At 36.5% G+C, this 14475-nt stretch overlaps 1 protein-coding gene across 1 annotated transcript in view; it reads right to left on the bottom strand.

The window, feature by feature from the left end:
- The window catches only part of Frmpd1 (FERM and PDZ domain containing 1), a 196613-nt gene that overhangs the window by 63285 nt on the left and 118853 nt on the right, over positions 1 to 14475 (bottom strand). The window contains exon 2 of the mRNA XM_004631830.2: positions 12042 to 12146. Coding sequence (XP_004631887.1) covers positions 12042 to 12142 — 101 coding nt within the window. The 5' untranslated portion in view covers positions 12143 to 12146. The remainder of the gene's footprint in view (positions 1 to 12041; positions 12147 to 14475) is intronic.

A 14475-nucleotide genomic window follows, 5' to 3' on the forward strand; every position in this document is an offset into this window, starting at 1 on the left:
GCCCCTTACTTTGAGAATTTAAATTACATGAATATAAGTTTCTTGATTTTGGCACAGAGAGAACTATTATATGACTGATCTGTAAACTTTTTCTTCTTTATTTTTTAGACAATTTTTATTGTTATATTGTTTGTAAATAATTTTTTACAATGTACAATCTATTATTAATCTCATGTTATGTATTCATTTCAGAAATATTTTTCTTAAATTAAAAAAGAATAATTTTAAGCACAAGAAATGGGAAAGTGTTTTATTTTATTATTATTTTTTAATGTATTTAGTACAGGGTCTACAGGGTCTCACTACACAGATTAGACTTATGATCCTTCTTTTTTCAGCCTCTGAAGTGCTGGAATTACAGGCGTACACCACCACATCCAGTCTCAATCATGTCTCAGCACACCCCGTTGGTGGGGCCTGCACAGCACTCCAGGGGTCCAACCTGGTCCCTATGTCTTCCTAAGCGGGCACTTTAATACACTGAGCTATTTGGCTAGCCTTGTTTTTTGTTTGTTTGTTTTTTTTAAGTGACATATATACAGCCAGATAATAAAGAGAATTTGCTGTACTGTAAATAAGTTAGTAGAGTTGCAGTATAAAAGCATAGTCATAAAAAGCCTTTAACATAAAGAATAGATTCACTAAATGCATATTAGGTACCAGACCTTCTTAATGAGTTAATGCTTAAAAGCTAGAAAATACTACAAAAGAATTCAAGTAACAAAATCAGTGGTTTGTGTTAAAATTTAACTCAGGGTTAAGAGAGATTTATTCAAGGACACCAACAGAACAAAATAGAAATTCTAGAAAGTCCTTTAAATATCTAGCAGTTCTTCAAAAGACTAAAAATGTAGTAGAATATGATCTATCAATTCCACTCATGCTTAAATATACAAAAATGAAAATACACATCCATACAAAAACTTGCTCTTGAACGGTTATAGCAGCATTACCCATAACAGTTCCAAAATATTCTGCAACAAAATATTATTCACATGAAAAAGGAAGAAAATGTTGACTCATACTGAAATGTAGATGAATCTGGAACACATTATGTTAACTAAAAGAAGATATAAAGCACCATCTATTGAACTGTTTCATTCATGTGACATCCAGAACAGGCAGCGACAGAAAGTAGATTAGTGTTGCTATGAGAAGGAAGGTTGGAGTAACTGCTAAATATACATGGAGTTTCTTTCTGAAGTGACAATATTCTCCCACACTGATTGTAGTGATGGTGTATTTCTCTGTGAATATACTAAAAATTATTGAATTGTACACTTTACATGGGTAAATTGTATGGTATGTAAGTATATGTGCTCCTGAAGTGAGAACATGTATGGTATGCAAGTTATATCTCAACAGAGTAGGTAGATCAATCAAAAATAATACTCTGGGAAATAAAAACTTACAGTATAAATATATGGGGGCTGGGGAGACGGCTCAGTAGAATAAGTGCTTGCCTGGCAAGCGCAAGGGCCTGAGTTCAATCCCCAGTTCTGGGGAAAAAAAAAAAAAAGAAAGAAAGAAAAATAAAGAAAAACATTTAAAACAAAAGCAAAACAAAACAAAAGTATATGAACAACAGGCACCAAAACACATATGGAAAATATCTAGATTCCATGCTCACAGGAAATGAATTGACAATTCTCACATGTAGAAATACAGCTGCTAAGTAACACAGAAAAGCTAGCTATGTGGATGCAGGCCTACAATCCCAGCACTCCATAGGTTGAGGCATGAGTATCACACATTTGCACCTAACCCAGGGAATTACCAGGATGCTGTCTCAAAATAAAAAATAAAAAACAGGCTGGGCATATAGTTTGTTGTGAAGGTCCTAGATGCAATCCCAAGTACCTCAAAAAGAAAATATAGAAAATGTATAACATTATTAATTAAAGAAGCACAACAGAAAGGACTATAGAATTCCATTATGTCTACTAAAGTACCAAATATGAATAAAAGTGAAGCCTAACATTTACTGACCCTGAAATCCAGGGTTTCCAATATAAACTATTTAATCACTCTAGGAAATTGTAATATGAATTTAATATTTGGTCATTTTCTTTGAGCCTCCATTAGTATTTTTTTTTCAGATAAGGTTTTGATACACAGTTCAGACTGGTTTTGAACTCACTATGTACCTGTAGACTGGTCTTGAACTCATGATGATTCTCCTGCCTCATCCTCCCAACTGCTGGGATTACAGGTGTGTACCATCACACCTGGATCTTCACTGTTACTATTTTGAGTGGCATTCTTTAAAGGCAGTGGTCCCAGATATATCATTTTCTCTAGACTATGAATTCATGGAAGACAAACTTGGCATTGGTTATAAATATGTCCCCTATGTCTAATAAAGGCCTGTAACAGGATATGAGCTAAAAAAAAAAAAAAAGCCTGGCTCTTGAAAATTCAGGATACATTCCTCACAGCCATATTCAGAATAGTGGAAAAACTTGAAACAATCCAATGGACAATAAAACAAGCACAGCAAAGAAGTACTTCAACACTATATCAACAAAGTATCACAGACCTATAAACTTTAGGTGCTACAAGGAATCACAACTCAGAAAATGCTCTTCCAGGGCAATCTCCAAAATGGAGTTGAAATCTTCCTAAGGCAAAGCTAGGATTATTCTTCCCCATAATTCTCCATTACTCACAGGACAAATTCAAACTCCTCAGCCTTTCCTTCCTGGTTTTGTGTCCTCAGACCTCAGGTGCTGGCCAGAATTCACCTTCCCAGGACTTCATTCCAGACTACTCCTACCTCCTACACCAGATTAACCATTTTCTGCCGCTGCAGGAATGTGTGAGGCCAATTGAAGATCCAGCTCAGAATCTCCTTCTTGAGTTTCCTATCCAGATATAACTTCTCTCATCTCAGATCCCTGTCTCTATCTCTGTGTCTTTCTCTCTCTCTGTCTCTGTCTCTACCCCTTTTCTCCAGGATAGGGTCTCTCTATGCAGTGCAGGCTGGCCTTGAACTTACTATGTAGCTCCTAGTAAGTTGGTTGGCTCCTAATTCACAGCACTCCTCCTGCCTCAGCCTCCCAAGTGCTGGGATTATAAGTGTGTGTCACCATGCCTGGCCTGACTCTCTTTCATGTTCTACAGCACTCCAACCTTTATTGAAAGCTGATTCCAAACATCATCATGTTAACAGACTCTACATTCCATGGAAGCAGGAACCATATTTTATTCATCTTTTTACTTATTAGAGCATCAAGTGAAGATCTTTGCTAACATGAAGTAAATACTATACATACACAGCATGGTACCCCAATATACTAGTATCTCTAGTAGAGTAAGCAAAAGGTAAATATGTAAATGATAAATAATAATTTGAATATAAGTTGTAGAGTTCAGTACTTCTCAATTTGTTTACTTTATATTCCTCCTCAGCATTTTGACCACTGTCCTAACAAAGATTCCTCTTCTCATTCAAGAGCTTAGTGTATGGCATCATGAGGATGACATCAGTTGCTCAAGCTAGACTCCCAAAAGTTATGCCTGATCTTCTATTCTTGTCCTTAATTTCCTAAAGTCCTCAAACCTAAGATCTCTACAGAGGTTCATTTCCTTGCATCACCGCAGACACCCTTCTGTTTAATGCCTCTCTGATCAATCCTGCTGACAGATACCTGCAGTAGGCTCCTAACTGACCACTTCACTTTTCTTTCTTCTCTTTCCTGAATGTTTCTCCATTCAGCAGCCAGCATAGTTTTACATCTCTGTGCATTTGTTTCCCTGCTGAATGACAGAGTTCAAACTTATGAATGTGGCTTCATACAGCCCTAGTAATCACTACAGTGCCTGAGGCCACACCATCCCTTCTCTTTGCTATTCTGTTCCAAGCAAACTTACCTGTTTTGAGTTTCTTCAACACACTTTGTTTTAGACAAGTACTTCATTCTGCCTAGGATCTCCCCTACCCTAACATCTCCATTCCTGCTCCTCTTCTCTCTTCCCCACTTTTCTTTCTGCTCTCTCTCATCCATCCTCTCTCTTCAACATACTTAACCTTTACTTTCTTTTGTTCTTTTTCTTTTTTTTTTGGGGGGGGACACGGTCTTTCTACGCAGTTCAGGTTTATCTTGAACACACTATGTAGCCCAGGCTGGCCTCAAACTCATGATGATCCTCCTGCCTCAGCCTTCTTAGTGCTGGGATTACAAGTGTGCATCACCATGCCTGGCCGTCTATCTGTACTTTAGCTGCCTAATGCCAACTCAGTCTTCTGGTTTTGGTTGAAATATCTCTACTTGCTGAGCATGTCCACAAAACCATTCATCCCTTTGAAAAAAACATGTATTAGATTCATAAGGACCAATACCAAGTCTCATCATCTTTAGACTGTACTTTGTGTAGGAAGAACTGAGCATTTCTTGCTCCATGTGCTAAACTCAGTGTCAGCCATGAGCTTAACGTAACTTTATAATTGTCTGGAAAAAAAAAAGATGAAAAAAATCTTGGCATGCGGTTTCCACAAATCCATTTTGATGCTTTCCAAATGGGTGGGCCTCGGATCTCTGGCACTTTCTATTTGGAAGGGGGTAGTCTTCAACAGTGGTGGACAAATGAGGCCCCACTGTGTTGACTAATCCCTGCACAGTGTCAGTGGCTTTGGCCCAAAGTCTGGATTTGACATTTTCCTCTAGCCCACATTCTAGCTTTTGTTTGGAAAGGGATTACCTAAATACATGATCAGACTGTGGCCTCTCTCACAGAGAACATTTAATATTTGACAGTAAGCTAAAGGAAATCATTTCTGCAATAAAATTTCCTTCTCTGAAGCATCTTATAAATATCACACTGAGCACTGATTCAAAAACATATGTCTGCCGCCTTAGTAATAGTTTCAGACCATAAATCTGAGGTCATTTCTGTGCTCTTACATTGAAAAAGCATGTGATCCACTGTCATAATAATGAAATTCCTGTCAGGCAGCTGGATTTATCCTGAGGTAGAACTAGAAAAAAAATGTTAAATTTATCATGAAAACAGTCTTATGTAGGTTCACTCTAAATTTTACAGGCCATAAGTTCATACTGAACTAATCAATAACACTGGAAATAAAAAGAAAATTATCAGATGGAAATAGATTATGGTTCATAATTCTCTGGCTTTTATCTGTTCTCTGATATGTTAGAAAATATACAATACCTTTACCCTGGAACCCCAAAGAATTTGCCTTCATGTTCCAGGAGGATGTGGAGAAGCTATTTTGAATCTATGTTTAAGCACTTTACTATGTTCAGATTGAATTAATTTAAAAGCTAAATTTGGTATAAACTGAATTTTTTAATTTAAAGTTTATTCATAGAAGGCAGAAATAGAGTCAGTAGTGTATACCAGAAAGAAATCTAGCATAAAGTCACAATCACAGGAATATGCTCATGGTTGTGCAATTTATTCTTTGCTATTTTTATTCATTTATTTTATTTTTTTACATTTATTTATTGTGTGTGTGTGTGTGTGTGTATGTGTGTGTGGCCAGCTCAGCCCACCAGGGGGTGGGGGTGGCTGGCATGTGGTGCTGGGGGATTGAACCACGGTCCCTGTGCTTTGCTAAGCTTGTTCTAAGTAGGTGCTTTAGACCACTGAGCCATCTCACCAGCCCCTTTATTTATTTTTTAAAGAAAATAAAAAATAGTAAAAGAACTAGAAGGGAGGGGGAGAGAGAGAGAGACAGAGAGAGAGAGAAAAAGAGAGAGAGAACATTAGAAACAATACAGAATTTCAATAAACAAAATGATACAAATTCAACAATGGTTGTTATAGTTCATACTGCTGTCTTCAAATCAGTTGTTCAGATTACCAGATATAAGTGTGCAAAATTGGCCAAAAAAGCTACAAAAAATTAAAAGGAGAGAGAAAAAATTTAAACATTAACAAACTGCTCCTTTCAATAGGCTAGCAGAAATCAGCAGCACAATTATCCAAGGTATCTTGTGTACTTACATACATATTTCTTTTTCTCCTCCTTCTTTCTTTTTTCCCTCATCCCAGTTGTTAAAGAAAGTTCCCCTTTCACAGTATCTATTGTACCTTTCAGATTTATTTACCCTTTCAGGTTCTTTCACTAGGAAGGCAACATGATGTCTCTACATGAAGTTGTGACAATTTCCATAAAGCCACTCAATGTAGATTAGATAAGTACAGTGCTTCCACAGTTGAGAAGAGAACTTCTTCCATAATTATTTTAAAAAGAGGATTTGGGAAATAATGGAACTCTATAGACTTGGTTCAAGAAATATTCAGACTATTCTCCTTAAATCTTTGCATTTTGCCTATTGGTCAATAAGGAATAAGAATAAGCATGAACCTGGTGAAGCTGTAGATTCAATCCCCAGCAAAAATACACACAGAAGGGGCTAGGGGAATAACTCAGTAGAATAAGTGTTTGCCTGGCAAGTGCAGGGCCCTGAGTTCAATCCCAACCACTCTCCCGCAAAAAAAGCATGTATATTTGAAAGGGACTATTTACAACACTAGGAATATTAGAAAGGCCAAATAAAGCTAAAATTATGTGTAGGCTATGCATAACTGTAATACACAAATAAATTCAGAAAGCATGTAAAACCAGCAGAAAGGGCATCTGACACTAAGATGACATAATAGGTGTTTGAGTATACATATATGCATATATATGAGTGTGTACACATGTACCCATGTATGTGTCTTGTGTCAGTGTGTTTATAGACACGTACAGTTGTATTCATTAGTGTTAAGATTTAAACTAGAAGATATAAAATGTATATGCTTCTTTATATCTTGCTTTATAAAAATAAAGATTTCTAAAGTAAGCATAACAGAATTCAATGAATAGACTTGCCAATGTGGCATGTGCTTGTAATTCCAGCACTCTGGAGGCTGAGGCAGGAGGATAGCTGCAAGTGTGAGGCCACTACTAAACTAACTGCACAGTGAGTTCAAGGTCAGTCTGAACTATATAGCAAGACTCCGTCTCGAACACCCCTCAAAGGAGAATTCAGTGAACCTCATGCTTAATTGAATTATTCTAAAGTTCATATGGTGGGAGTCTAAGAGTAAAAACATTGAAAACAAATAGAAGTCTATTTTAGTAGATTGTAAGATACACAATAATATAATCATGCAAAGAATTTTAAGGCAACTGTGTAAAAACAAGAAGTTAGGTCAGTGAACTAGAATAGTTCCCAAACTGATCCAATTTCTCACTCAGAGATACACAAAGAGGAATCAGGAAGAAAAAGCCAGTCAAAAAGGGAAAAATCATTTACCTTTAATTAACTACTCACGATTTTGGGAAAAAATCAAGTTAGATCTTCATTTCCTAGCACATATAAAATAAACTCCGAATTCAAAATATAATATATAATATTTTAAACAACTAAACTGAAAATTAAACTTTTATTAGCTGTAGATTTACGTAAACCAACAAAATAATTCTATTTAATTATATAAATGGAAACTCTGACAGGAAAATGACTGAAATAATCAAGTGGAAAGGTATACCACAAATCCAATCACTTCCACAGTCATACAAAGCTATAAATAAAATGATAATTTAATTGCAAGCAAACTTCTAAAAAATTAGTTTGTGATATAATCTCATTTATGCAGCCTTTACTAAGTGGTTTGTATTGGGTTGTTACTACTGTTATTTTTTTGTAGCGTGGGAGATCAGACCCAGTGGCTTGTACATGCTAAGCATATGCACTAGCTTTGCTTTGCTTATTTATATAAAAATTTAAAAGACATTACTAAAGCCATTTGAGGGATTAATTATATCTAAAGGAACACTTACAGTAAATGTTATTTCCATATTGAAATAAGAAATCATGTGGTCACAGGGAAGTTAGCATCAACTGAGTGGAATAATTTTTCATTTCTATATTACTATGCTTATACCTACCTATGTACAAACAGCCATTCAAACCAAGTACCATCATTTGAACTTGACTATCACTGTAACAATAACAACTGTTGGACATTCATTTAAAATATAAGAAACAAAAGAAGTTTTGGGAGTTGACAACTCTGGGCCCTTCCCCCAGTGAAACACCCATCTAAGATGCATTATAATTCTCTACATTACCTTGGGTACATAAAAGTTATCAATTTGTTTAATAATGTTTGAAAATGGTAAAAGTTCCTTTTGGCTAATTTGCCTGTAGGCAATTTGTCAGAGATAATGTTTGAATTTTATGGGAAAATGCCAATTACAAGTAAAATGAGTACAAGCTGAAATGCCTGGATGATTTTTGAAAATCTGAAAAAATAACAGACTATGCCTGTAAAATGTTATAACTGCAGTTGAATGTCTTTTTGTTTTCTCTAGACCATGGAAACAGTTCAATACACTTCTATCATTGCTGGCCCAGCTACCAGGAAACTCAGAGCTAGTGTTAGTATTCAAACACCAAATCTTAAGTCTAATTAGTTTGCAAACTGTTTATAGTATTTCTATTCCCTATTTCAATTTTTCTACATGTTACAAAACCTATCAGCCTTCAAAAATTCTTGGAAGAGAGCTGAAAAATTAAAAAATATTTAAATAAATAATATAACTCCTTACTATGAAAGTATTTTATTAATAAAAATTTATCAAACATCCATTACACCGTGTACACTCTGCCATCACTGAGTATTCTCTGTAAAACAAGATAGTCATGGCTCCTGGTCTCATATATTGCAGGATGGCAGGCAAGGGGGGGGGTAACAATGAATAAGTAAATAAATGTCTGCCTTATTATAAAGTATGATGAATGGGTAAATACTCTGGAAGAAATAGTTGTGGGGGGATGAGTCTATTATGCCTTAGGGGTGAGGAAAGGCTTCTCAAACAGGTGACAATTAAATTTAACCTGATCGACAAGGAGCTACCATTACATGAGGAAAAAGAACTATGAAGCCAACTGAACACAAGTCTAAAGTCCCTGAGATAGGAAAGAGCTTGATTAGCTCCAGAAATGTAAAGGAAGTCCAAAAATGGAGAATGGTGACCAAGGAAGCAAAAGGAATAAGGTAAGTTTGGAGAGTTGGCTGGGGCCAGGTCAGGAAAATTTGAAGGATATAGCACAATGTGAATCATTGAATGGTTTGAGTTGGACTGGGGAAAGGTGGAATTAGGGGCTAACTCAAGGGATGGAGCTGTCCATATTTTAAAAAGCTTACAAAACTGCAGTTGGAGAATTATCTGGGATAGGAAAAAAGGAAACGATGACAGTAGTGTCCTCAGGGAGACAGGAAGATAGATCTTAATATGCCTGAGGGCAAAATAATGAGCTGCTGATGGGCTGAACACAGGAATGCAAGACGATTCTCAAGTTTCTTGATTAAGCAATTGAGTGGCGGGTGGCAACATTTACCCTACTCCTGGAAAATGTAATTACTCCAACTTAGCAGCTATACTTAATCATTTTTGTTTTATTTCATGATTATATTTTAAATCTTGATCATTTTAAAGTAATCTGAAGATGCCAAGAACCCAGCCAATATCAAGATGGCAGGATTAGATATGAGAAATAATTTAAAGAAGGACACATGTCACTCAGCCTAGAAACACAGATGTCTTCCATGCGCACTGATAAGAAGAAATTTTCTCTTTTTCTTCCCTTTCTCAAGCACTTAGAAAATAAAACTCCCTAGACACACGGAAACATGTTTAATGTCATTGCCCATCAAGGATATGCAGCTTAAAACCACAAGTTGCCACTATATCCACCAGTATGGTTAAAATTAAAAACCACAGATGATAGCAAGTGTTGACAAAAATGTAAGGCTTTGGCATCTTTATGTTAAAAATGCTAAAAATCTTTAACTTTTTAAAAATGTAAAGTGGCACAGCTGTATTAGAAGCCAGTCTGGCAATTTCTCCAATAACTAAACATAAAAGTTTACACATGATCAGCTATTCTGCTTCTAAATATAAACCCGAAAGAACTGAAAACACAAATATTCATAATAGTAAAAATTTTTAAAAACCCAAACATTTATATAAATCACTCAAATGTTTATAATTTGAGTTTATATGTCTCTTATAGGCCTGAGAGGTCTCTTTTCTGTAGGACTTCTCTGAGCCTTTAATTCATATTACCTACAGTGCACATAACAAATCGACAAGGTGGGTGGGACACAGACTACATCATTTCCAAACATCTGGTTATAGAACATCTTTTTGTTGAAGCAGCACCACATAGGACTAGGTTTTACAGAACTTAATGTGAGAAGCATGCTAGTTAGTAGTTTTCCCATTCATTGATCAAGCACCACCTAATCACCTGCAATATTCCTGCAACTCAGACACTTTTGGGCTACAGATAAAGCTGATACTTCCTATAGAAGACTGGTCCAGAAGAAAGAAAAGGCAGATGCTTAAATAAGTTGAATGGGGGCTGGCAAGATAGCTCAGTGGACTAAGTACCTGCTTACGCAAGTTCAGGGATCAGGTTTGATCCCTATGTACAACATGCTGCACCAGCCCTGCCCTACCCCTAGACACGGTGGCACGTGCCTGTAATCCCAGCACTGAGATGGCTGAAAACAGGAGGATCACTATGAGTCTGAGCTGCATAGTGAGACCCTATCCCAAGTACATTAAAAAAAAAAAATAAGAAGAAAAAGTAGTAGCTAAATGTACCACAAGGAGCATGATGCTGATGCTACATTCAAACACTGTGGGACCCCATGGGAGAGATTCATTCTGATTGTAAAATGAGTAATACTATATGGAAGACTCTGAACCTCAGTCAAGCTCTGAACTTCACCCAAATCTTATGTGGCAGCAGATTTTGGACACACGCACACGTAGAGAGAAAGGGATCTGGCACAGGGGCTCAGATCTAACAGGTAAAGGGAAAAGGGGGTAGGTATAGTAGGTGGTTGTACTAGTTTACTTTAGCATTATTTGTTTTTTAACCGCGGTCCCTGTGCTTTGCTAAGCTTGTTCTAAGTAGGTGCTTTAGACCACTGAGCCATCTCACCAGCCCCTCACTTTAGCATTATTTGAATGAAGCATAATACGAATGAGAATGATGTGAATGAACCAGAGTAGTAAGACAAATAGCTTAAAAGATTGTCAGTCAATCATGTAGAACTTTGAAATTCAAACTTCATTTTGTAAGATGAAGATGTTTAAATTTTCTTCTATAAAAAATGGGGACCCATTAAAGTTTCTGAGTAGGGGTAGGAGCAGACCCAAACAAGTCACTTTCTGGGTCTCTGGTGTTTCATTCATCAAGTGGGCCGATTCTTCCAGTCTTATCTCACCTCCATGTGTGAGGATCAGAGAAGCTGGTTAGTGGGCAGCACAACTCTGAGCAAAGCTTACTACTTGGCAGCAGAACAGCTGTTTTCAGTTCCTTCGGAAGAATATGTGTCTCAGAAACACCTGACACATGATATTTCGTCTCTGTGACAGGACCAGATGGGAAATCTGAGATGGAAAATGAAGGCTTTGAAACAGAGCATATTTTAAAGTTCACTTGTAGCAGTCAAATCAGATCTGTATTTGATTTCATTTTATTTTGTTTAGAATGAAATAGACACTATAAGCAAGGAACAGCTGTTGGAAACAAAGACAAGAAAGAACATACACAACAGATTGTTTGACTGTCTCAAGTACTATGAAAAGATAGGGATGTGTATGTGTGTGTGTGTGTGTGTGTGTGTGTGTGTGTGTGTGTAAATATATGTTCCAGAAAGTGTCTATGCATATGTGTTCAAGTACATATGAGTACATGTATGTGAATAAGTATGACTATATGCATGTCTCATCCTGTGAATGTATGTTAGCTTGGGGCGAGTGTGACTATGTGCATGCAAAGGAGTGTATGTTAGATGCCATGCAAGGGGGTGCATGTTAGCACAAAAACAGGGACCCAGTCACGCTGCTGAGCTGTTTATCCTTCTCCCACCAATGGTAAAAGAGCAAAGCCATACAGACAGACAGACAGCAATCACCAAATACTGCCAGGACTGGCACAAGCCTCTCCCACAGGACAACAAACCAGTACAGAGAAAAATCTCTGCCTCCCCAGGAACCTCACCGGGCAGAGCTGTCCCGTGTGCGCCGAAGCCATCTTGCCACCATTTGTTCTATTCTGTGTGCTTTCCGAGTTTGGAATATATTGGTCTCCAGCTCTTCCATTTATCTGAAAGGAAAAAGAGTGCCCTTTAAGAAACTAACCAAAATACTATAGGGAGAATTCTGTCAAAAGTATCAAATTCTGACACTTTTTGTGTTTGCCCATTTGAAGAATCACTGAGAAAATAGTGTACTTTTTCTATTAAGCTGGATGTCCACAGAGCAAACACTTTAGCAAGCTCTCCTCTGAAGAGTCCAGCCTAGTGGTAAACAGAGTGGCTTTGTTTTAAGAAAGAGAGAATACAATAGATAAGCCTGCTCAAACTCTGTGACCCTCAAGAAGGAATACACCTTACTAAGTGGCACTGTCCTCTGTCCTCCAACACCATGTGCTTCCCTGGACAACACAGTTCAGTTTGCCTGCACCAGGAGCTGCAGGGGTAGACATTCCTCACCACATGACCAGGCATATTCTTCTGAGTGTCACTTCTTTTGCTCAATGTTTTATATTTAATTTTGAATAGATGATTCACTTATATAATTCAACAGCAGCTCATAAAAAAGATAAATAGCTATGTATTGTGCACTCTGAGAATTTTTGAAAAGGGTAAATCTAATGTTAAAAAGTTCTTACCACAGTAAATATATGCATATAGTATAAATTTTCCCTTCTCTCTTGACTTGCCCCCATTCACCTAGTTCCCATATTTATACTGTTTTCTCATTCTGGTGATCCTTCCAGGGTTTCTGTGTGCCTATATAAATACTGTACAAAATATAGATTTTATATTTTCTTAACTCAAAGGGTAATATATCATATACACTATCCCTCACCATGCTTTTTTTCTCATTGGTATGTGTGTCCTTGATATCTTTCTATGTCAGTATTAGAATCATTCATCATTCTTACGACAACTATGTATTTCATTGTATAAATGTACTGTAATTTAAAGAATAACCCTCCTTTGATAGACATTTGCATTGTGACCAATATTTTGTTATTCTAAATAATATTAGAGTGAGCCATGCTGTATATATACAGTTTCTGCATATATGCTATTATGTATCTGAATAAATTCCCAAAAATTAAATTGCTAGATCAAAAGTTATATGCATTTATGCTTTAATTGACATTGTCAGGTTACCAAGAAAAATTATATGCAGGGGTGCTTAAGATTAATGTTTCATGAATCAATATATATTGATATTTTTTCTAGTCTACTTCACTTTTAAAAATTGGCCTCACCTAAAAAAATTACTTTCATGACCCAATAAATAACCATATGAAATATAACATTGGGAGGGCTGGGGATACAACTCAGCAGCACAGCACCTGCCTGGCAAGCACAGGTTCCTGATTCAGCTTCCTTAAATATCAGCATCTTACAAAACCATTGTATATATTTATTCAAAATTAAGAACTTAACATTGGCACAATACTATAAACTATAGACCAGTGATGGCAAACCTATGACACCCATGCTGTAACTGCCTGTTATTACTGAAAGCTCAAAAAGGTTTGCCATTACTGTTGTATAATATATTCAACTTTTATCAGTCTTTCTCTGATGTTTCCTTTCTCTTCCAGGATCTAATCCAGGATACCATTTTGCAGTTAGACAGCTTTATTTTTCTCTAATGCTGTTTCAATTGTTTTATACCATAAAGAAAAAAACTTTCCAAATTCTTTTTAAGGAATCAGAATAACACTCATGTAAGTTCTGACAAAAACAATACAGTAAGATAAAAGTGTAACTCTCCCCTATGAGTATAAAAGTATACTAAAAATTCAGCAGTATAATCCAGTGATAATAAAAAAGTAACAGCAGGATATATTCCACTGATGCAAGAAAAGAACACTAACCCAGAATATAAGAACAAACACAGGACACCCAAACTGATCCTCCAAAAATCTAGATACTTATACTTTACAATAAAGGAAGCCAAACACAAATTAATGGACAGGCAGGTGAGCAAGGACATTTAGACTACAAGATTGGAGTACTGACCTTTATTCTAAGCATCTTACTTTCAAAAAGTATGAAAATGATAACAGTTTATAGCTGATGAGACATGTGAACTGAAACAATAATTTAATGTCTGCTTTTTAAACCCCATAAATCACAGTAACCGTACAAAAAGGTATTAAACACAGGGATAAAAAAAAATACAGGGTGTATTAGTTAATATACAGGGTGTATTAGCCTGATACCCACAACTTAAAGGAAAAGAGGTTTATTTTGGCTCACAGTTTCATTGGGTTCAGTTCATGGTAATCAGGCTGCAAAGCAGAAATAGAATGGTGAAAGGTATGGTAGAAGAAAGCTGCTTGCTCCATGGAAGCCAGGAGGTAGAGCAAGAGAATGAGCTGAAGATAAAAAAAACCACATCCTGGA

This window comes from Octodon degus, unplaced genomic scaffold (assembly GCF_000260255.1).
Source record: "Octodon degus isolate 3935 unplaced genomic scaffold, OctDeg1.0 scaffold00045, whole genome shotgun sequence".
Classification (NCBI taxonomy): Eukaryota; Metazoa; Chordata; class Mammalia; order Rodentia; family Octodontidae; genus Octodon; species Octodon degus.